The following is a 15,161-nucleotide window of genomic DNA, read 5'->3' as shown; positions in this document are numbered from 1 at the left end:
TAATTTCCTTTATCGTGTGATTTGGAACACGTGTCAGTAGGCTGCATAAATGTCTTTACCTGGGGAGATTACTGACTCTGAATCTTTTATTTTTTTTATGTGTATGTCTGTGTGAGTGTATGCCACATGTGTGTGCACCTACGGAGGCCAAAAGACAGAGTCGGATCCTGGTACTGGGAAACAAAGTTAGGTTCTCTGCAAGAGCTCTTAACTGCTGAGCCATCTCCCCAGCTCCCACAATTTCCTTTTACCTGCAAGAACATTACAATCAATTCTTTTGATTTTGCTCCTGGCTGTGTGTCCTGGAACTCGCTTTGTAGACCAAGTTGGCCTTGAAGTCACAGAGATCCACCTGCTTCTGCCTCCTGACGGCTGGGATTAAAAGTGTGTGCACCACAAATGCCCTGCCATTCTTTGCTTTTAACACAACTGTAATAAAGAAACTTGAACTCCAAGTCTAAGAGTCATGAGATATGAACGCCAGGTATTATTATCACTTAGCAACTCAGCCAGGAAAAGAGGAGTTTCAGTTTTCTTCTTCTGCTTTAACAGTCTTGTCAAGCAGCAGTGACTAGACACAATTTATTATTTTGGTTTGGTTTTTGAGACAATATTAAAACGTAGCTCAAGCTGTTCTCCTGCATGTCTCTCAAGGGCTGGGATTACAGGCCTTTAATGCCATGCCTAGTCAAACACAAGTTTTGGCCAGTGTTTAAGTGATTGTTGATTTTATGATAAGAAACCAGCGTTGACAAAAATGCTAAAGTATAACTTAGACTCCCAGATATAGATTCTTATGTAAGGCTCCTATTTTAGTGCCAGTGAAAGTCAGAATTAGCACACAGTCTTCTGACAAACCAGGTCACTTCAAGCATTACAACATAGGACTGCAATTGCCATGTTCCAGGGATTGTACCCAATGTTAGGCAAAAATTATTTTAGTTCCTCAGAAACTCAGAGGTAGATACTATTATTATACCTACTTTACAGATCCAGAAGTTGAAGTTTAGGTGACTTAAGTAGTATATCCAAGGGCATATATATTGTGGGTGAGCCAGGATGAAACATACTCAATTAATTTTTTACATTATTGCTACTTGTTTCCTCTAGGGCTGGGGTTCTCAACCTGAGTCTAAGTTATAACTCCTAACAGTAGCAACATTACAATTAGCAAGTAGCAATGAAAATCATTTTAAGGCTGGGGGTCACCACACCATGAGGACAGCAACTTAGGAATGTTGAGAATCATTCTTTAGATTTTGCTCTCTAGGGTGGAGGTGAATTTCTATCAACCACCAGTGAGCCTGGGAGAGGGCTCTGAGTACTGTGTGAAACACAGCCCCAGACACCTTGACTGTGCCCTGAGGCCAGACAGCCGGAGCAGGAACATCAAGCCAGGGTATGCCTAGACTTTAGCTGGCCAACTGTTGCTGCATCCGGTCTCCTCAGTTATCTCCTTCAACTTCAGGCTGAGTCTGTGGTCTTCTTAACTAAGCCGGAATATTGAACTCAGCACCCCCAGTTCTTAGGCTAGACCTATATATAGCTGCAAAGCTCCTAAAAACAGCCTTGAGGGGGAGGGAGGAAAACCAACCTGGCAGGACGAGCTGCTGTGGAATACATTTGTAGTTTGTGAAAGTGTAGACACATATGATTTCACCCAAGCATGTCATGGTTACCACCAGAGAGGAGGCTGCAATGAGGGAACAGCGAGATGGAGACGGTCCTAGGGTCCTAGGCGTGCTGTTTCTTACATGGGCACCGAAGACATGCGTGTTTACAATAATTCTTTAAACAATGCACATTTTGTCGTGATTGTTTCGTTTTGGCCAAGTTCTTTAGTATATATCTAAACTAAAATGTTTTTAGAAAGAAAAGACAAATGGGAGTCTATGGCCGCAAAGGGGTACCCTATCTGCAACTGACTTCCAAAGGGTTCATGAGGAATCGGTATTATTTCATGAGAAGTGGGGGAAGCAGAAACATGAGAAGGGGAAAAGACAGACTCCACATAGCGTACTTTCATTTCCTTTTATTGAAGGAAACAGAAACGTGTGCTGCTGAGGCAGGCGCACCTCCGAGCAGGACAAAGTCGTCAGCGGGGCTGACACGACAAGCCACAATGCTGGCCAAGCATCCTACCACAGTGGGAGAACCAAATCCACAAAGGAAGCGGGAGGTAGCAAATATCCCCAACACCCAGAGTAAGCATGTCCGTTTGCAGAGAGCTTGGTCATGCATTTAAAAAGCGGGTCCCTTTACCGCTAGGAGCACAACATCTCAGATTTAGAGACCTTTTCTTTCGACCGAAATAGTGAAGCTACCAAACGATCTGAGTTTCGTCTTTCAGCTCCCTATCCCAGGTAGAAATGGAGGCTGAGACCTTGAAATAGCGCACGGGCCTAGCTCGACGGGCACTGAAGCCCGGCATACGCTGAAAGTAGCTGTGCTGCCCTCTGCTTTCTCGCGCTGTCCCGCTCGACTTGTGCTCTAGGAAATCTCTCGATGCTATAAATAAGATTCATAAAAGAATGCAGGCAGCGGCCTAGGGGATGCAGGGAATCAAAAGCTGCTACAGAGCTAAGACCACTTCACTAGAAATAGCACAGGGGACACTACTGAGCCAAGGTTCTCCCGAACAGCTGCTAGAAGCACACACAAAGAAAAACACGGTAGCTCTCCCATGTCGGGGTCGGCTGCACCAATGTCACGGTTCACATCCCTGGCAGAACATCAGGCCCCACGGCATTTCCAAAGCTGTTACGGTTTTCCAATACAACGAGGTGTTTGGGCAATTTGGTCACAGAAAGAAGGCGCTAAAGAAATTTCGACTGATCGCAAATTGATAATGCTATCAAACCATAAGTTTATACAGCCAAGAACTGATTGTGAGGGGTGAGGAATGGGATGGTTGAGATTTCTGTTTCGTAGAAACAGGTTTATTCAGGTAAACCCCTGCTCATAAGTCACCTCCCGCACGCCCACGAATTGGAAGGGAAGTCCTGTTTAGAAATGGCCATTGCTGGATTAGCTGGTCACCCAGCTGCAGTTCTCTTCAGTGCAACACACACGGTGTCCAAGGTCGAAGTCACGAGAGCACTAGATCAGGAAATGGGAGAAGCGAGGCAAGGGGGGGAGGACACGAGGGTCGGAGTTCCTGAAACGAGTGTTTCTTTCCTAGAAGGCTTGGCACGATGATGCTGGGGTGGACGTGGTTCAGTGGCTGTTCTTGGTGGCCTCCTTGGCTGCAGCAATCAGTGGGGTGAGGCTCGAGAGGGGCTTGGCAATCTTCAGAAACTGGTGCTAGGAGAAGAAAGAGCAGAGAGAGTCTGATTATTCACCATTCTCACTCAGCAGACATTTGAAGACAGTAAGGACAGCCATGTCAGATCGTCCTCAAACTGAAGGAAGAAAACATATTTTACTCTGTATGTGTGTGTGTGTGGACGTCAAAGGACAACTCTCAGGAATCAATTCTTTTCACAATTACAGGAACAGGGGAAGGGATCTCAGGTTGTCAGACTTGGCAGCAGGTACCAGGATAACCAGTAAGCTATCTCACTGACTAAGCATACAAATTTACTTATAATAGTTAATGCCTGTAAAAAAAAACTATACAGAATATTAACACAGTAATTGACACACTGAAAGCAAAATGAATCCATAGACCTCTTTTTGTTTTGTTTTGTTTTTGTTTTTGTTTTGTGAGACAGGGTTGTCTCTGTGTAACAGCCCTGGCTGTCCTGGACTGTAATCTATAGATCACGCTGGCCTCAAACTCACAGTGATCTGCCCGCCTCTGCTGGGATCAAAAGTGTAAATCACCTCGCCTGGCTCTATACCATAGACATTTTGAGTGAAAGAAGACAAAAGTTCATTTCCTATGATTTTGTTTGTTCCTAAGTAAAACTAAACTATTGCAATAACAGAGTAACTATTATTTCTGGGAAAGACACTGAGAGTTAGTCCTAACACGACAACCTTAGCCTTCAGCCGGGAATACAAGCATGCACCACATAGGACTCTTTGTCAAAGCCTTGACTCCAGCAAGGCTAAGTGTTCAGTAAGAATTTCAATAGTTTGGTGCTTTCCAAAATTACTTTCACTGAAACAGACTTTGAGTCATGCTTTTATTTAAAAAGAGAAAATATCCTATGAAAATGTTACAGAAAACAATTCTTTATGTAACCACTTACCTAAAACGGTGGGTTGTTTATGTTTTGTTTTGTTTTCTACAATTATCTTGAGGATGCAGACTGTTTCTTCCATTTGATAATAAATATCAGAGCTACGTTTCCTTTTCTGAGCAAATGTGATGTTTGTAATTATTGAACATTATCTGGCTCTTCTAACATGTTTATAATAACTTTAGTATTATTATATATGTGTACAGACACACAGAGACTTTTCATATACATTCATTGCTGGAGGTTGATTCAACTTATTGGGACAGATACAGGAGAAATAGGGGAACTGAGAACCAGAATGATCTGGGCTGAAGCCTAAAGCTACGGCTCCCATACTGGGGTTCTATATGTTTCTGTCTCATCCTATATATTTCTGTCTGTATGTATATTCTCACAGGAGAAACAGGTGTGAAACTTCATGACTGAGGATCCTGAAAAGTCTAGGTTGTGAATATTTACCAGATAACACTGATGTTAAGGAGCTACGGATGAAGTCCTATTTTTCTAAGTCTTCTGAAGAAAGAAAGCAGCGTCCTCCAATACTCAACTAGAAAGCCTCCATTTACTTCTCTCAACAAAATAAACTAGGTAAGCCCTATAAACCTTCCAGCTGACATGTTCTGAGTCTATAGAAGCAATGACCAAGAGCATATACACTTGGGAGACAGACAGACATACTGAAACACTGTATCTGCTGTTTGTCAACGGTATAATCACACAAAAGTTATTACATGTAAATTTCCTCACTTGCAAAAATGGGAATAACCAATCCTGTAACTCACAGGGTTGCCGGACAGAATGTACCTGCTGTACCAGGAAGGAACTCTAGAGGGCGCTTTCAAGGGCTACAATTGGGTACCTAATTAAGAATGTTTCCAATGACCACAGACTTAGTACAGAGTTGATACATTTCCCAAGGCCTATGGCTTCCAGCACACAAGTCACATGAAAGGCAAAAAGGACTCTACATTGTACCATGTGTTTAAGGAGCCTTTTAGTCCCAAGGGATCTAACGACTTATACTTGGCAGAACCCAGATCCCATACCTAACAGACCAGTGCTCCAAACAGTAGACTCAATCACAAACAGATGTTAGAAACATAGATAAGTAAACATCTCTATTCAACTCTATAAATATTGTCTGAGCACTGATTCTCAGTCAGATCGCATATAAGAAGCCCGGGTAGTAATAAAACAGAGTTTACAGTAGAGTGGTCAAGACAGAGAGGTTCATGTGTAACCACTACAGGGCGGGTGCTAAGGTCCTGTGTCTGCTCTGCTGGCCATGCTCTGGTCTAGCGACACCACGGTAATGGTTAACCTGCAGACATACACTGTCACCTCCATAATGTGATACTTCCCAATAAATTCCCAGTTTGCAGTTCAGTAAAATGACCCAAGAAGTCAGAAACTGTATTTTAAAAGATGCTAACTATGAATGATGTCACTTGCTAAAGGTAGTTTTTGAAACCATATGAACTAACTAAGCTGTGACCACAGAATAAAAGTACTTTTTATAAACGGCTTGGTAAATCCAACTCTGTTTCACTACACCCTTACAGAGTCTCACTCCAAACAAACAGAACATCGCTGCCACCATCTGGAGTCTGCAATGACAAGACTATAAAGACTCCAAAACTGCACTACCCCCAGACCAGCAGCTCTCAACCTGTGGGGCATGAACCCCTTGGGGGTCGCATATCAGATACCATGTATATCAGATGTTTACGTTACAATTCACAACAGCAGCAAAATTACAGTTCTGAAGTAGCAACAAAACAATTTTATGGCTGGGGAATCACACACCATGAGGAACTGTATTAAAGGGTCGCAGCATCAGAAAGGTTGAGAACCACTGCCCAAGACACTGTTCCTTTGTATTGCTTAGTAAAATGTACAAAATTAGACTTCTCAGAGAGCTATTTCACATGACCCAAACTTTAATAGGCTAATTCAGGCAAAACAAGATATCTGAAAGACACAGGAAGCTCAGAAAGTAGACATTGAGTTGAGCCTAGAAAATGTGTGAAGTTTAAACAGACTGAGGAAGAAACTAAGGGACAGCTTTAAGCAAAGGCCCAGGGGTGACGGCCAGAGAGCTAGAAGTACAAAGTGAGACAGCAGGAGGGCAGCCTACGGGAAGCAACCTCAAAGACGAAAACGAGACACAAAGGCTGGGCTGGCGCTTCTTCCCATCGGGCATCTCGCTACAGAAGGACCGTTACCTGCAGCAGCTCTTTAGCCGAACCTCTCTTCTCCACATCCATCTCAAGACAGCGGTTCAGAAAGTCCCGGAAAATAGCGGACAGCTTCTCTGGGTTTTGAAGCTCTGGGGTGCCATTGGTGGCAATGAGGTACAAGGCCTGGCGATACAAATGAAGAACCATGTTGGTCTCACTGAGGCTCGCTCTCTCGGTCTCGAGACATGTCTTCTCAAAGTATGGCCAGCTGCGGGATGCTCCAGGACAGGAGAAGATACTAAAGGATCAAGTCTAACATCTCAAGGCCATGTGACCATGTATACGTAGCTAATATATAACTTCGTTGCTAATAAAACAATACTTCATATCCACAAAAATAAAGAGTGTGTTTGGAAAGCACTTCGTACGCTCTGAGGTGTTACAAGTCCAAGGGTTTATTCTTTCTCTTGATTACAGATATAAACAGTTTATTAGTCACTCAGCATGGTAAGTTAAACAGCTCTTTAGTAGCTGACCCAAATCAGTGTTGACCCCTTCGGTGAACTCAGTTACCCAAGAGGACTATAAAAATGGCATGTTTGGTTAGACAGCAACTGTTCTTCTGCGGCTTCCCTGCCCCTGACATGAAGCCACTCTTGAAAAGGGAAGAAAAACATACTAATGAGTTTTATAAGTACTCTTTGATTACAAGGTTCTCTCTTTCTCTCTCTCTCAAATGGCCATTTTCTTCTCAGCACTAACTCACCGCCATTAACAAGCCTGCAGCTTTCAGCCTGACCCTCTCAACTCTCTGCAAGATCTTGTTCCCTTTCTCATATAAGAAGAGAAAAATATTTATAAATGCCATCTCAATTTCTCCTTTTCTGCTCTTATGGGTTTGTTCAAGTTAGGTGTCTGTCCCTATCCCTCTACGAACAGGCCATGAAGGCCTTGCAGGAGGAAGTCCGTCTGTCACTGGAGGCGGAGCCTGCGGGCTCGGGTGTGGTTCCAGAAGGACATTCTCAGAATCCTGCTCCTGCCGCCATTCCTGCCACTCGCCTACCATGAACTCTCACCCCCTGGATCCGTGAGCACAGACAAACCTTTTCTGTTCTAAGTGGCCTTGGTCACAGCGACAGCAAAGTTACTGAGGCAAAGGGGAATCGACTTGCTCAGCAATTTGGGCTATTCCAATTCACCTCGTCAAGCTGCTTTCAAGATGCTTTCCGAGTCTACTTCTCCCCTGCATCACTACCAGGGCCATCCAAGCCACAACTCTGTCTGGACCATTCTATCGGTCTCTCACCGATTTCTAAAGAAGCAACCAGCATGACTCACTGCCAGCACAAACTGTATCCTGTTCTATTAGCTAGCGGGAAGCCCTTTCCAGTGCGATAAACCAAGCTCTCACATCGCCACAAGTCTTAGCAGCCAGCCCTCTCTTACCCCTGACTCTAGCTCCTAGTCTACTTTCTCCTCACTCCTTTTAGGGAAATAGCCTCTTTGAACGTGGGGCTCAACAAGCAAAAAATCAAATCAAATTCTCGATACTTGGTAAATCTTGCATAAGACTAAATCTTCTTCATGTTTCTGCTGAAATAATAAGAGAAAACTTCCCTCTTAGTAAGACCTTCCTCATCACATTTTCAATCTTTCTTATTCTACATTTTCAACAGCAGTTACCACCTGTTACTATATAATAATTTGGTATTATTATCAGAACAGTATCTTGTATATATTATCAGCCCTTATTTCTTCCCCTAACCATACAAGAGCTAAGATTGAGCTCTAAAAGTAAGCTATATCCCCAGACCCTTTTATATTTTATATTCAACAGTATCTAGTCTTTGGGCTTACACGTGTGTGACATCTGTTGATTCAGTGTGTGCACATGTCTATGCGGCACATGTGGACCACACAGTGCATGTGTGGGGACCAGAGGAAAAGCTGTAATAACTGGTTCTCTCTTCTTACCTCTTAGGTCCCAGGGATTAAAATCAAATCGTCAGGCTTGGCAGCAGGAACATTAATTCACTGAGTCATCTCACAGACCCCTTTGGTTTTGTTTTCTGAGACAAGTTGGCCTCAAACTGGCATCTTACCTCAGTCTTGTGAGTCTAAGATTATAAGAATGTATTACTATGCCCAAGTATACAGAGAGAAGAGCCTGAACCCAACTTTCTGGGATTAGAGACAGAAGCCCAAATACTTTGAAAAAAGATGGGAACACTCACTCTCAAAGGGTTTTCGTTGAGGTACGGGGGCTCCCCCTCAATCATTTCAATTGCCATGATACCCAGGGACCAGATGTCAACCTTGGGTCCATAGGCCTTGCGTGTCACAACTTCAGGTGCCATCCAGTAAGGGGTTCCCACCATGGTGCTCCTCTTGCTCTGCTCTGGAGTTATCTGTGCACAGAATCCAAAGTCAGCTAGAAACAGGGAGAGGAGAGACACACTTAGGAGAGTCCGTCAGTAAGAGCTGTGCTCCCTGCAATCCGTCTCACCAAAGCAAGAATCACTTGATGGCTACCAGTCCCCTCCTCGTTCAACCATGAAGAGAAGCAGGAGGAACATACAGAACAACATCTCTAGCCTCCCACCTTCTCAAACCAAATGGTCAAAGTCCAGTAGGATATTTTGGCCTTAAATGCTTAGCCCTTTATACATAAAAAACATTTCCACACTTCAGAATCTTGCAATTAATTAATCTCTTATCTTCTGGACATAAGTCACTGAATTAAGCACCAATACTGGGCTAGATCCCTACTTTCAGCTCCTCACTCTAGCCATCTACCCCCTTAGGACACAGTTTGCCGAGGTAACTGGCTTCACACCTTTGTACAAAATGCCGTTCCTTCGCACGACACTGACACTACACGTTTATTTAAACTGGCCACACCTTGACAGTAAAGGCTGTCTTCCCTATACCTCTAAAAGGACTGCCACGTAACAGACATTCAGCAAATGGCTCCCGAATAAATAACTGAATGAGTGAGTTACATAAATCCGTTACAGGTCTCTCGGGGACTGAGGATTCCTAGAAGGTTGGTAAATGTATTTCAGATCCTATCCGAGAACCACAGAAGTCGGCATTGGGGTGTGTGTGTGTGTGTGTGTGTGTGTTAATGTAAAAGAGTTGGAAAATAGTAAAAAGACACTGTATGATATTACAGAGGAATACAGATATCCCATAACACCTTATAAAATAATAAGGTTTCTCTGGCGAATGTTGTAGCTACTGTTATTTAATTAGCCACCCGAGCCACTGCCCTACACGGAGAGAAGCGTCATCCTTCCTGAGAGCCACAACCTGCACGGAGAGACGCGTCATCCTTCCTGAGAGCCGTACTCACTTAACTTGACGGAGCCGTCCATCCCCAGCAGAATGTTGTCACTTTTGATGTCTCTGTGAATGACTTGGTTCGAATGTAGGAACTCCAAAGCTTGTAGACACTGTTGCATTAGTGTGTGCAGAATAAAGAAACATATAATTAGAAGACTAACGATAATCTAACCTCCTCATTGTAAGATAAAGGAAGCAAGGCCTCCAGGAAGAAACGGACTTGCCCCACATAGAGGCAGAGCCGGCTATATAACCACGTCTTCTGTCTCCTAACTAAGAAGTCTTTTAAAACTCTGTGGGCAGGGTAGGGGAGGCTGAAGTGATGGCTCCGGGGCCTCCTTGGGTACCACGGACATGTGCATGTAACCGTCCACCCCAAACACACACACAATTTAAATTTTAATTTAAAACTGCATACTGCTTTCATCTTACAATTTTGCTTTAATCAGAAGTGTTCTATCAATACATTTCCACGTCTAGGAAAGGTGATGCATAGAAGTGATGTTCACAGACCATCTTACTTTGGGAAAGAAGTCTATACTACTGGGCCACACTGAATTTGACATCCCAGTTCTATATAGAGATAGATAGTTACAAATCATTCACAAATATAGATTTATTTTTTCAGGGCTGAGAAGTAAAACCATGGTCTCATAAATACCAAGTACACACTCTCTCACTTACCCACACTGCCAGCACAAATAGACTTTTAAGGCTCAGGAATGATTACAACCAGTAAAAGATATGAGAAAGATCTTTTTAGAAAGAAAGAAAGAAAGAAAGAAAGAAAGAAAGAAAGAAAGAAAGAAAGAAAGAAAGAAAGAAAGAAAGAAAGAAAGAGGGAAAGAGGGAAAGAGAAGAAAAGGAAAACAAAACAAACCAAACCAAAACACCAGCTTCTTCAACATCCTGTTTACTCCCGCTAGCATCCTTCTCAGGATGCTGGGAAGGTGAAAATGTGCCTATCCTCTGCGGATAATGCTTCTCGTGGAAACCTGGAAAGCTGATGACAGCATCACAGGCCCTGAGATGTCTAACTGCAGTGAGGAAGAAGGAGAATATCTATTTATGCTTTTCCTTTTCCTGCTTCTTTTGTCTGGAGTTATGACTGCTTATTGGTTTGCTTGAGACAGGGTCTCTTGTATCCCAAACTGGCCCGGAACTTGCCATGCAACCAAAGATGATCTCCCCACCTCCACCTCCCCAGGGCTGGGATTACAGGCATATGTCACCACATCAGGCTTTCTGCCTGCAGTAAATTTATCCTATAACTTTGCTGGCTTGCCTCTACATGTCACTCAAATGCATATTCCAATCAAGGGAGAAACCTTCTCTGACTACCTATCTGAAAGACGCCACTACCTTCTTACCAGGAGTTATTTCCTCCACCATACACAAGGCAGGGAGGCATGGAAAAAGTGGTTCAAAGGTATGTCATTTGAATAGCTATAATTACAGATTCAAAGTATGAATGACTGTTTTAGTATAGACTTCCGGGTACTTTCTAATTTTTCTACCATGGTCAGAACAGTTAGCTTAAGAAAAAAAATTATTATAGAAATTATGAAATGTAACCATAAAACATAAATGATAAATGCCAGAACTAACTTCTGTTTCCACAGAGCCCAGACTGAAGCCTCTTTTGGATGTGAACTCACATGGATGGTGATATAGAGGCCTTACCTCCCGGCACACAGCTGCTATCTGGCCCTCATCCATACAGGTTTCCGTCACCACATCCGTCAAAGAGCCTCCAGCCAGGTACTCCATGACAACCCACAGCTCATCACCCACAAGGTAACTGCAGGAAAGCGAATGCAGGGCGAGAAGGAACGGTTAGAACACAGGAAGCCATTGCAGGGGGTTTCAGAATCGAGGGGTGAGGGTACAAGGGAAACCATCTCAGGCAGCTCTGGAAGGGTTTAGGGTTTCTTACTCTGGAAAAAAACCAAAAAAACCCCAAATTTGGAGGACAGAATCATCAATTTTAAAACAGTTGGGGATACACCTAGAAAAGACAAAACATACGTGGTCTATGAAGTCCCAAACACTAAAACTAAGAACACAAGGCTAAAATATAAAATCGCATTTCTCTGCTACCTCCTAAAACTAAAAATACCAGCATTATTCCCACACCTGTAAAAGCATACAGGCAACACGCACACACGTGAAAAGGATGGGATTTGGAAGCCATATTACCATGAAAACGGAGGGCCACAGGGCCTCCTTGGGAGTTCTACTAGACTGAGATCCACAAGGCAGACTGGGTCTAGTTCAAGACCCTAGTCCCAGGGTCCAGCACAGTAGATACCATGTTAAATATATATTATTAAATACATGTTAAGTGAAAGGGTTGTGTTAGGTCTTTAGTGGCTGTAAAATGTACACCAGGCTACCATGCTGACAATGACTTCTGAGTTTGAAGATTCTGGCTGTGGTGTGGTAGCCTGGATGTTATAAATTGACCCGAGTTAGAACTGAATCTGACTCAGAGATCAGGTCTCCCAGACTCATTACGTGATAAACAGAAAGGTAACTCAGCCCATCTGGCCGACACCTTCTCCCTGCAGACACGAGAGGAAGCTGCTGCCGCCATGACATGCTGGAGAAAAGCACGTGTTGTCTTAAGGTGTGAGATAGATCCTGGGAATGGGTCTTACTTGGTAGAGGGGAGACCTGAAAGGTTTTAAGACTTATCTCAAACAAAGGTAAGATTCTAATTCTGTTCTGCTGTAATTTCTTCTGGGGATGCTGGGAACCAAACACAGGGCCTCATATGTGCTGGTCAAGCATTCTATCACAGAGTTGCACCCCAACCCAACGGCCATGTTTGTAAGGTAATAAAGAATAAATAGGACAAGTTAAAAATGGCAGTGCGTGCCTTAATCCAAGTAGTCTGGAGGCAGAAGCTGGTAAGCTAAATGTTCTGTATTCTCAGCTTAATGCTAGTTTATATGGGGGGGAATAAATTTCAGTTGACCACAAACTTATTAGTAGCTGACAACAGGCATGGGCGGGGGCACAAACAGATGCACTTTTATTGAATTTAGAAAAACAAAGAGAACCATGTTTTCATGGTGGTCAGATTTCAAAACACCACCAGACTGGATCGAGCACCATGTTTTAAGAGTGTATAGACAACAAGGAGTTTTCAAGAAGGTGAGTGGGATGAAGAAATGCTTGGGATACAGAAGGAAATAAAGACATCAGGCAGGCGGACTGAAGAGGCAGCCTTCCCTAAAGCAGAAGGCACAGCTGTTAGAAGCTGTGGGGCGGTGGGTTAACCATCACCCAGGATTTTCTAGCAAAGAGCTCAGGACAGAAAATACTTAAACGGAAGCAGCTCTGAGTGCTGGCTTCATTTTCTTCTCTAACACAGCTGTCTTAAAGGCCTGAAACTTCTCACAGGACCCACCCACTCCATACCTGTCCAGGTAGTTCACAATATTTGGGTTTTTGTTTTCCCTCATGACCAGGATCTCATTAATAATCAGCTCTTTCTTGGGCTGCTGCTGAAGATTCATCTGTTTGATGGCGACCTGAAAGAACAGCACATTCGATGCGCACCAAGGGTCACACAGCAGTTACTAAGCACACATTCAGCGCCAGACCTTAAGTTCTAAGTTTATCATCTAAACAATGACGAGGAAGACATGGCCTTAGCCTTAAAGCAACTCATAAGTTATCAATGTTAACTTCTCTCAGCTGGTAGCATTTAACACCAGCTCAAATACTGCTGGAAACAAATGTTCTCAGGGGGAACTACAAACTTACTGAAATAAAAAAAAAAATGTCTTCATAAGCCATTGTGCTATTCTGACATACATCAAAATTTGATACCTCAATTTTTAAAAAATACTTTAAAAAAATCACTCAGTAGGGTTGTTACTACCTATATCCCAACACCCATGAGGCTGAGATAGAATTGTACATGGGTGACCAGCCTGGCTTCATAGTTTAACTGTCTGAGGCATGTACACACACATACATGTAAAAGTCACTTTGTCTCAATTTATCCTGCTAACACAGACTGGTCTACCGACCCCATACACACCGGTCTTCCCATCTGAAAGCAAAATGGCTCTTGCTTGCCTAGACGTGTTCCTCGGTTCGACATTCAAGTTCCTCACCATGACTTCCCACTGCACTACATGCTCCATGTTCTCCCTGCCTTCACTGAAGCTCACCTCTCTCTGGAACAGACGTCTCACTTTTACACACTCAGAAGCGTGGTACGATGGCAAAGGAAACTTCATTTAAAAATGTTTAAATGAATTTTAAATGTTTAAAGTTTAAAAATGAACTATTGTGTGTGTTTCCCCCTTTTAGGAAAGTCCTGTAAGACCATATTATTCCTGCCACTTTGTATGAATTTATGTATGTCTGTGTATGTGTATGTGCGTGTACACGCATGAATGTATCTAGACATTTCAGAGCTTAATTAAAAACTCAAAACCCCAGTGTCAAGCACAGGGCTCAACAAATAAAGCTGGTGCTTAGAGAGAGAGAAGCAGTAAGTCAGTAAGTTCTTTGTTTACACGAGTGCGCATACACACAGACACCACTACACCCCACAGGGTTACACTGTTTGTTAAGTATTTTTCCCCTAGAGATAGTCTCTCCTTTCCTTGCTCAGCAGACAAGAATATGACATCCAACAGAACCACTTTCTAGAAGCAGCAATAAGATTGAAGGATGCAGGTTGGAGTACTGGCTCAGGGGTTAAGATGGCTGAAGACCTGGTTCAATTCCCAGCAGCCATATGGCAGCTCTTAACTATCTAGCTCCAGTTTCAAATGAGCCGATGTCTTTTTCTGAGCTCCTTGGGCACCAGGTACACAGACATACATGCAGGGCAAACACCTATACACACAAAAATAAGTAAAAATTTTTAAAAAATGAAGATGCAGAGATTTTGAAGCCAAATATCACTTGGAGCCAATATATTCTTCTGAAGAGGCTCAGCTAATGATTAAGAATAAAAAATAATTCTTACGGGCCATCAAGATGGATCAGTGGACCAAGGTTCTTGCAGCCAAACCTGGCAACCTAAGTTTGATTCCTGTGACCCACATGACAGAAGGAAAGAACAGACCCCTTTAAGCTCTCCTCTGACCTCCTCCCACAGCTATCACGGTCATGGGCATGCCGTCCCCTCTGACCTCCTCCCATGGCTATCACGGTCATCGGCATGCCGTCCCCTCTCCTACACACACACACACACACACTGACATTCTCTCTCTTACACACACACAAGAATAATAAAAATCTTTAAAAATGTTTATTTAAGCATCTGACCTCTTCCATTTCTAGCACTGATGAACTGTTTGGAAAGGGGTTTCCCAGCAGGTCAGACCTTAGGGCCCACAGCATCTTTCTGTAACGGCCGAGGAGTACCTTTTCCTACTGGCTGCAAAGGGACACATTAATCGGCTGTACATATTAAGTA

The 15,161-nt window shown here is 43.3% G+C and overlaps 1 protein-coding gene across 4 annotated transcripts in view; it reads right to left on the bottom strand.

Moving 5' to 3' along the window:
- Positions 1–2,017: 2,017 nt before the first annotated feature.
- Positions 2,018–15,161, bottom strand: part of Pak1 (p21 (RAC1) activated kinase 1) — a 97,281-nt gene continuing 84,137 nt past the window's right edge. For all 4 annotated transcript variants that reach the window (XM_075953036.1, XM_075953035.1, XM_075953033.1 and 1 more), the window contains 6 exons: positions 13,139–13,251; positions 11,396–11,513; positions 9,723–9,822; positions 8,602–8,798; positions 6,413–6,550; positions 2,018–3,303 (listed from right to left, as the gene is read on the bottom strand). In XM_075953036.1, the coding sequence (XP_075809151.1) occupies positions 3,217–3,303; positions 6,413–6,550; positions 8,602–8,798; positions 9,723–9,822; positions 11,396–11,513; positions 13,139–13,251 (753 nt within the window). In that variant the 3' untranslated portion in view covers positions 2,018–3,216. The remainder of the gene's footprint in view (positions 3,304–6,412; positions 6,551–8,601; positions 8,799–9,722; positions 9,823–11,395; positions 11,514–13,138; positions 13,252–15,161) is intronic.

The sequence above is a fragment of the Microtus pennsylvanicus genome, chromosome 18 (assembly GCF_037038515.1).
Source record: "Microtus pennsylvanicus isolate mMicPen1 chromosome 18, mMicPen1.hap1, whole genome shotgun sequence".
In the NCBI taxonomy this organism is placed as follows: Eukaryota; Metazoa; Chordata; class Mammalia; order Rodentia; family Cricetidae; genus Microtus; species Microtus pennsylvanicus.
Note: the sequence above shows the minus strand (reverse complement) of the source record. Positions and strands in the feature narration are given on the sequence as shown.